General features: G+C 56.5%; 1 protein-coding gene across 1 annotated transcript; it reads left to right on the forward strand.

Annotated features, from left to right (window-relative positions):
• Window positions 1–4,424: 4,424 nt before the first annotated feature.
• Window positions 4,425–7,385, forward strand: VGF (VGF nerve growth factor inducible). Its single transcript, XM_045819557.1, has 2 exons — window positions 4,425–4,603; window positions 5,107–7,385. The coding sequence occupies exon 2, from the start codon at window positions 5,127–5,129 to the stop codon at window positions 6,978–6,980; it is 1,854 nt and encodes a 617-aa protein (XP_045675513.1). The 5' UTR covers window positions 4,425–4,603; window positions 5,107–5,126; the 3' UTR covers window positions 6,981–7,385.
• The last annotated feature ends 1,049 nt before the right edge of the window (window positions 7,386–8,434 follow it).

Below are 8,434 nucleotides of genomic sequence, written 5' to 3' on the forward strand. Positions count from 1 at the left end.
GTATATGTGTGTACAAGTAATGGGATGTCTGGGTAAGATATGTTCGGGACAACGTGGCTGGTGTACCCCAGAATCAGGTACTCCAAGTGTCTTTTTGATGAGGGTGATGCTTGATGTGTTGCTATGTACGTGTGGATGGGGAGGCAGGGAACTGTGTGTGTGTCGTCGTGTGTGCAAGGCGTAGCCTCTGAGTCCCTGATCCGTGTTGTGGGTTTCTGAAGTCACATACCTTTAGGGTTTTTACCCCTCTATCCCATGTAAGAAGAATGAAGGCTCTCAAAGCCAATCTCTATTGCCCTGGTCACATCTTCAGCACAGGTCTGCATGACCCTGCCAGGCTAGGTGGGACATTGTGTTTGTGCAATGGGTGTGTCTCAGGATAGCAGTGCAACTCTGAATGATAGTGTGTTTTATGTGTGTGACAGGTGGGTGTTGGGAGGAGGTCGACTCAGGTTTGTGGAAGTAAACAATTTCCTTTTTCTTGTTAGTTTGTGGATATCACCTTCATGGCATGTTTTCCCTCCTCAGTCTCTCCAGTACTTGTCTCTCTTCGTGTCTCTCCTCATCTCTGTCTCTTTCTCTCTCTCTCTCTCTATCACTCTCCCTTTCTTGGTGACTCATCTCTGCGGCTTTGCTCTCCCTCAGGCTTCCTGGGTCTCCCCTCCCCCATTCAGGACTGTAGGGGGGGTATGAAGGAATAGGATGGGGTAGTGAAAATTTGGGTGAGCACCCCCTTCCTATTATTTATAATTCCCAGACATGTCAGTGGCCCCCTTCCCAGAACTCTCTCCCAGTCCCCTTCCCAGAACTCTCCACTCTACTAAACTGGGGTGGCAGGGGATAGGGCAACAATGCATTCTAATGGGGTCATTTCCAGGGGGTGCCTCATCACCTTCTTTCTGTTCAAAGTGGAGACCCCTGTCCCTCTCATAAAGTGCCCCCACCCTGTCTGTCCCCCACCCCCATCGCTGACGCAATGAAAGGCTGCAGAGGTGAGTCACCATTTGGGGGGAAGGGAGGGAAGGGGGACCGTAAGCTTCACGGGAAAGGGGGTGTTGGTGGGGATGGAGGTGGGGAGAAAAGCTCTTGCTCGCTCGCTCTCTGTCTCTCCCAAACTTTCTGGGAAAAGACCCAATGCTCTGCCCCCTCCCCTGGTTTTCCAAACCTTTAGCTTGGATCACCACTCTGCTGGACCCCACATTCTCCTCCTACTCTACTGGAGAGTGGGAGATTCAGAAACAAAGACAGAGAGAGATAGATATATACATGCAACTCAGAGCAAACACCACACGTCCCCTCTGGGTCCTCACTTCAGCTTTGCCTTTTCCAACTCTGTCTCTCCATTTCTCTTTCTTTTCTGCCATCTCCCTCTCTCCCTATCCCAGAAACCTATCTTCAATCCAGCAGGGTACGAAGAGCACAGTACATCTCCAAGATGTAGAGAATGTGTGAATAAACTGACCCGGGTGGGGAACTGGAGAGGAGAGAGGCAGAAGCAGACCCAGAGATTCAGCGACCATGCTGATAAGAGGGATCAGACCCAGATTGTGGAATCACCAAGCCTATTGCCATTGATACCCCGGGCTTCCATCTTGCTGCTCTCTCATCCACCCCATGAAGTCTGGGACTCTTGGGATGCTAACTTCTGAGCTATTCCCCTGGGCTCTTGGGCTTGAGTGGAGAAAGGAGTGGGGAATTGTGGAAGAATGGAGAAATGGAGGAACACTCTGAAAACGAAGGGCAAGGACCTGAACTTGAGGGCTGCAGATGAGTGGCTTGGGCACTGAGGCTTCATGGAATAGAAAAATGTTAGTGTGGGGGAGGGGTGGGAAAGAGCAAAGGCACATAAAAGTCCAAATAACCTCTAACATATACCATCAGGCATGAGAGAATCCAGAGAAACGGACAAAAACACATATGTACTGACACATCTTACTGACACACCAACCCAGGCACACCTTCCAGACACCAGCAGATGCCCAGACTGGATACATGCAAAGAATCTTAACTACACAGGTATACTGACACTCAGAAGGGATCGGAACCCACACACACTCGCTTACACACAGACACCTGGAAACAGGCAAAAACACAGCCACACAGATTCGAAAAGACTACGTATTTAAAAGGGAACACTACCATGCCCATCCACTCTTGGTTCCTCCAATTCTCTCTTTTTCTTTCTTCCTGTTTCACTAATCCCTGCACACACACACACACACACACACACACATGTTCATGCTCACATATGTGTGTGTCCACATGGAGGAGCCCACAGTAACACAGTTTCTCTAGGTGTATCTCCCCTCATCTCACACTTGGTCTCTCAGCCCCCTCAGCCTCCCAGTCTCCCCCTTGGCTCCCTCCCCTCTTTCTCGCTCTTGGATGACTTCCCCTTCCCCGCTCCAGATGTCAGAAGCATCTCTCTCTGATTCATCCTCCTCAGGAAGGTAACGTGACCCCTCCTCATCCCAACGCTCTCAGTAACCAGGCTGAGAAAAAAGGGGGCAGGTGGGGAGGGGAGAAGAATGAGGGGAGCCCACAGGGGCAGGAGGAGATCCCAGACTGTCTTGTGGGGGTGGGGGTGAAGTAGTGCAGTGGTCTGCTGTCCCCTCCTCTCCCTCCTTTCCTTGGCATCTCCAAAATCACCTTGGCTTTCCGTTTATTCCCTCCTTTAGCCGGTTCCTTCTACCTTTCCAGATTCCCTCCTTCCTTCCTCCCTCTCCTGCTGCCTTCTCTTCTCTCTTTCCTCTCTCTCTCTCTACTCCTCCCCACCTTTTTCCTCGCAGAGCTGATGGGCTTTCTTCTGGGAAAGTCGAGCCACTGATGGAACCGAGAATCTACTGTTGGCTATAGAGGGAAAACACGTGAGTGACTGTGTATGTGTGAGAGAAAGAGAGAAATGAGGGTCAGTGCTAGGAAGAGATGAGGAGGGGGCTGGGAACTGGGTCTGACAGTCTGAACCCTGTGTGTGGCCATGGGCACCCGAGTCCGCAGTTCTTGTGTGTCTGGTATGTGTCATTTTAACTCCCCCCTTTCCCTGCCCACGCCCCCGCACAGCTCTTTGCCTGCACTGCAGCCCCCCTCCCTCCCCTTCATTCCTGCAGTGGCTGCTCCCCTTGGCTACCACCCCTCTCCCCTACCCCCTCCCCATTTCCGTCCCCCTCCTCCACCCCCCCGCCCCCCGCCCACGGCTGGTCTCCCTTCACTGGACCCGGCTAGCTGATGGATTGATTCTCTTTGCGCAATCTGTGCGTCATCGTCCCCCACCCCCCGGAACCTCTAGCTGTCCAAGCCCCCAGCCCCAACCCCTCAGGCTAGAGATACGGACGAGGGGTATGGTGGCTGTAAGGGGCGATCTCTGACGTTGCACACCCACCCCCACCTCCTGCATCACGTTCAAACCTTCCCTTTAAGCAGTGGAGAGAGCTGGAGTTGAGTCACCCCGCCACCTGCGCAACCCCCTCCCCACCTGGTTGCTCTTGCCCTCCAAACGTCCTTTGGGGGGGAAGCAGCAGGAGAAAAAGAAGCCGAAGGGGGATGGGGAGTGGTGGGCTGGAAAGGGGCACAGCGGAGGTGCCAAGAGACGCTACAGAGTCAGCTGGACAGAAGGACAGACACACCTTTTCCTTCAGACATGCACCGACAGTGTACAGACACGACACAGGGGCACAAACATCCTCAGACTTTCCCCTTTCTCTTAAGACTTGGACCCTTTTTGGTGGGATTATCAAAACCGCAAGGTCCACCCATCTGTCCCGGCCCAGGGCCGGCACCCTGCATCGCAGATCCACGAACAGCGCCTGCAGGCGCGCAGATCCGTCCCTCTTTCTCAGGTTCACGCCGTCCTTGGGCGTGTTCCCCATGGATTTTGAGGCCGGGGGATGGGGAGCAGGCCCCCACCCCCTACTTTGGATTTTTATCCTCCCCCTTCCCAGTAAGATATCCTGTTGGTGCCCAGTCAGACCTGGGAATGCCCCCATCCTATTCCGTTTCACGACACGGATTCTCGCAGCTGCAAGTTGCTGGATAACCCACCTTCCTGCCTTCCAGCGCCTCTGCATCCACCTTTCCATTCATTCTCCCATTCATTCATTCATCCTTTTCTCCTCATCCCTCCTTCATTCATTCATAGCCCCCAACCCTGCCCGCTCCGGCATTTCATTCATTCACTCATTCATTCATTCATTTCCCGGGTGCTCCACTAGCGCACGCCCCTCCAGTCGAGGGCACAGTGCGCAGGCGCAGACAGGGAGAGCACCGCAACCTCCAATCATCGGGCATCCTCCAGCCTCTAGGCACCCGCCCGCTTCCCCATGAATGAACATTGACGTCAATGGGGCGGGACCATCCCACGTGACAACGCGCGCCCCCCTTTATAAGACCGCAGCGGCGCGGGCGCTGTCCAGCGTGCTGAAGCCGGAGCGAGCAAGCTTCCCGGAGACGCGCGGACCCAGCGGAGTCCAGCCTACTGGACGCCAGACCTTGCCCGTCGCTCGTATCCTAGTCATCTCTCCAAGCCAAGGCGAACGCGTTCAGATCTTCCCCTGTCCCCACCCTGCCTCGACCCTCCTCTTCACCACCCGCGTCGTGACACCAGCTGGTAAATACTCCACTGTCCGACCCTCAAACCCTGGCAGCAGTGGGAGTGATGGAGGGTTCTCTCTCCTCCCGGGTGGGGGTGTTCAAACCACATCAGGAAGCCACCCATGAGGGTCCCTGGTAAATGGGGGGAGTCGCTGCTTTTCTCTTGCTGCTGAAGTCGCCCACGCACCATCCAGAGTCCTGTGGGGAGGGAGCAGAGATTTTTTTCCCTTATCCTCCCTTCTTAGTACGTGGGCGCTGGCAATAAGATGGCTCAGAGAAGGGGGCGATGAGGCTCCGTGGGTGCAAGGGTTTCGGGCATTTTCCCATTTACACGACTCCAGAGATCGCCATAATATCTTCCTAATTTGAGCCTAAACGTCCCTCTTCTGGGTAAGATTATGGGGATTGGGGAAGCCCTGATTTCCTGATTAAAGGTGGGGGAAGGGAATATAGAATCAGAGAGTAAAAAAATCTTATAGAAATCCTTTTGTTTTTCCTTTGCCTTCTTTTGTTTTCCAGTCTCGGACAGTCCCGTGGTCATGCAATCGCTCAGGTTGCCGGCTTCCTCCCTCTTCTGCTTCCTCCTACTGCTGAAGGGGCTGGAAGGAGCGCCCCCCGGGCGCCCTGAGGCGAAGTCACCTCCTTTCAGCTCTGAGCATAAAGAGCCGGTAGCTGGGGACGCAATACCCTGGCCAAAGGATGGTCCCGTTCCAGAGGTCCGAGCCGCTCGAAATTCGGAGCCGCAGGACGAGGGAGAGCTTTTCCAGGGGGTGGATCCCCGGGCGCTGGCCGCGGTGCTGCTACAGACTCTCGACCGCCCGGCCTCGCCCCCGGCGCCAGGCGGCTCCCAGCGGGGGCCAGAGGAAGAAGCAGCAGAAGCTCTGTTAACCGAGACAGTGCGAAGCCAAACCCACAGCCTCCAAGCGCCAGAGACCCAAGCACCCGCGGCTCCGCCTCTCCCTCAGACTCAGGAAAACGGTCCCGACGCGGGCGACCCCTCCGAGGAGCTCGAGGCGCTAGCTTCCCTGCTCCAGGAACTGAGAGATTTCAGTCCGAGCAGCGCCAAGCGCCAGCAGGAGACCGCAGCAGCAGAGACGGAAACTCGCACCCACACGCTGACCCGAGTCAATCTGGAGAGCCCCAGGCCTGAGCGCGTGTGGCGCGCTTCCTGGGGGGAGTTCCAGGCGCGTGTCCCAGAGAGCGCGCCCCTGCTGCCCCCGGCTCCTCAGCAATTCCAGGCTCATATGCCCGAGAGTCGCCCCCTTCCCGAAGCCCGCCAGTTCGGGGGGAAAGTGCCATCCCCCAAAACACACCTAGGTGAGGCGTTGGCACCCCTGTCGAAGGCGTACCAAGGCCTGGGTGCCCCCTTCCCCAAGGTGCGCCGGCCGGAGAGCTCACTCCTGAGTGGCTCCGAGGCGGGGGAGCGCCTTCTACAGCAAGGGCTGGCTCAGGTAGAGGCAGGGCGGCGGCAGGCGGAGGCCACCCGGCAGGCGGCTGCGCAGGAAGAGCGGCTGGCGGACCTAGCCTCGGACCTGCTGCTCCAGTATTTGCTGCAGGGCGGGGCCCGGTCACACGGCCTGGGGGGTCGCGGGCTGCAGCCAGAGGAGAAGGAGCAGGAGAGTCAGAGGGAGGAGGCGGAGCAGGAGAGACGCGGCGGTGAGGACAGGGTGGGGGAAGAGGACGAGGAGGCAGCGGAGGCGGAGGCGGAGGCGGAGGAGGCGGAGAGGGCGCGGCAGAACGCGCTGCTGTTCGCTGAGGAGGACGGGGAAGCCGGAGCCGAGGACAAGCGCTCCCAGGAGGAGACGCCTGGCCACCATCGGAAGGACGCTGAGGGGGCAGAGGAGGGCGGGGAGGAGGAGGACGACGACGACGACGACGAAGAGATGGACCCACAGACGATCGATAGCCTCATTGAGCTGTCCACCAAACTCCACCTGCCAGCGGACGACGTGGTCAGCATCATCGAGGAGGTGGAGGAGAAGCGGAAGCGGAAGAAGAACGCCCCTCCCGAGCCCGTGCCACCCCCACGGGCTGCCCCCGCCCCTACCCACGTCCGCTCCCCTCAATCCCCGCCCCCCGCCCCCGCCCCCGCTCGAGAGGAGCTGCCAGATTGGAACGAGGTGCTCCCGCCTTGGGACCGGGAGGAGGTGGAGGTATTTCCCCCGGGGCCCTACCACCCTTCTCCCAACTACATCCGGCCTCGGACTCTGCACCCTCCCGCTGCCTCGCGCCGCCGCCACTACCACCACGCCCTGCCGTCTTCGCGCCACTATCCCGGCGGGGAGGCCCAGGCACGGCGAGCGCAGGAGGAGGCGGAGGCAGAGGAGCGCAGGCTGCAGGAGCAGGAGGAGTTGGAGAATTACATCGAGCACGTGCTGCTCCAACGCCCGTGACAGGCCCCGCCCCCGAGCGCCCAGGCGGCGCGCAGTCACCCCCCTCCGTGTCGCTCCTGTCCCTGTTGGGTGTTTGCATGCGTCCCGACCCCGCCCTCGGCCCCCGCCCTCCCCCCTGGGCTGTGCTGGGAACCTGTCAGACCTCTTCCGGGGTCCAAAACCCGAACTCCCCAAACTCACTCGCGGGTATTCCAGGGCCAGCCCAGGCGGGCAGGTGGTTTGTGCGAGTTCTCTCCCCTCACGGGGAGCTGCCCCTATTTAGTCTCCTAGTTCCAGTTGTGTCTGTCTCCTGCCCTTTCGGCTTTCCACAAGCCTCTCCACCCTCTCCAGATCTCTGTGAATTTACCCTTCCTTTCCCTTATCTCTTGTAAATACCCCTCACGGAGGAAATAGTTTTGCTAAGAAATAAAAGTGACTATTTTATTAGGACTTTGTTCTCGGTTATTCACCCGTCCCCTTGGGCCAGCACGGCCCTTCCCAAGGGGCGGTGAGGGAAACGTCAGCCACATTACCCATCTCCTCTGCTCACCAGTGAGGGTGAAGTGGCACCAAACACTTATACTGTATTTGGGGACAGTATAGGCTCACATCCATTTGGAAACCCCACAGTCCATTTCCAGCTTGGGGATGGTGGTAGTTAAGTCCTGGGTTCCCAGGGCCTGGCAGAAAGATGCAAAGTAGATAAGGAGCCACCGCTCTGGGCTACCTAGGAGGCTCTGCTTTCCCTGACCCTGAAGCCACATGGGCGGTGCTGGTGGCTCCTCAGAGCCTCTGTTCCACCTCACTGACCTGCCTCCCCTAACTACTCCCTAAATACCCTGGGCCTACATACTTCACAAGAAATATGAGGAGCGGTGTGTGTGTGTGGGGGGGGGGTGGTCAGCAGCCACATAAACAAGCTGGCTTTAGCCACTTCTCAACCCTTTTCTAAGCATAGCAGGTGGAATATACCCTTGAACTCCTGAGTCTCCTTCCCAAATATAACTAAACCATGCAAATGCAATCTTCCACAGAGAAACCATAAAACAGGACACTCAGTTAAATTTGCATTTCAGAGAAACAATGGATATGTTTGCATAGAACACACTTAACCTTAAAAACATTCTTTTAAAAATATTTTTGAAGGGATTTCTTTTTTTTTTTAAGATTTTATTTATTTATTTATTTTTTTAGAGAGGGAAGGGAGAGAGAGAGAGAGAGAGAGAGATCAATGTGTGGTTGCTGGGGACCATGGCCTGCAACCCAGGCATGTGCCCTGATTGGGAATCGAACCTGCGACACTTGGGTTCAAAGCGTGCGCTCAATCCACTGAGCTACGCCAGCCAGGGCTAAAAATTATTCTTATCATACAAATTGAACTGGGTCTCTAACCCTTTTTCAAAAACAATTTTTGGCCCTAAATCTGGCAACCCCAATTCCCAGGAAAAGTCAATTGTACAGTGTTCCCATCCCCT

The sequence above is a fragment of the Phyllostomus hastatus genome, unplaced genomic scaffold (genome assembly GCF_019186645.2).
Source record: "Phyllostomus hastatus isolate PE091 unplaced genomic scaffold, TTU_PhHast_1.1 phas_scaffold_385, whole genome shotgun sequence".
Lineage (NCBI taxonomy): Eukaryota > Metazoa > Chordata > Mammalia > Chiroptera > Phyllostomidae > Phyllostomus > Phyllostomus hastatus.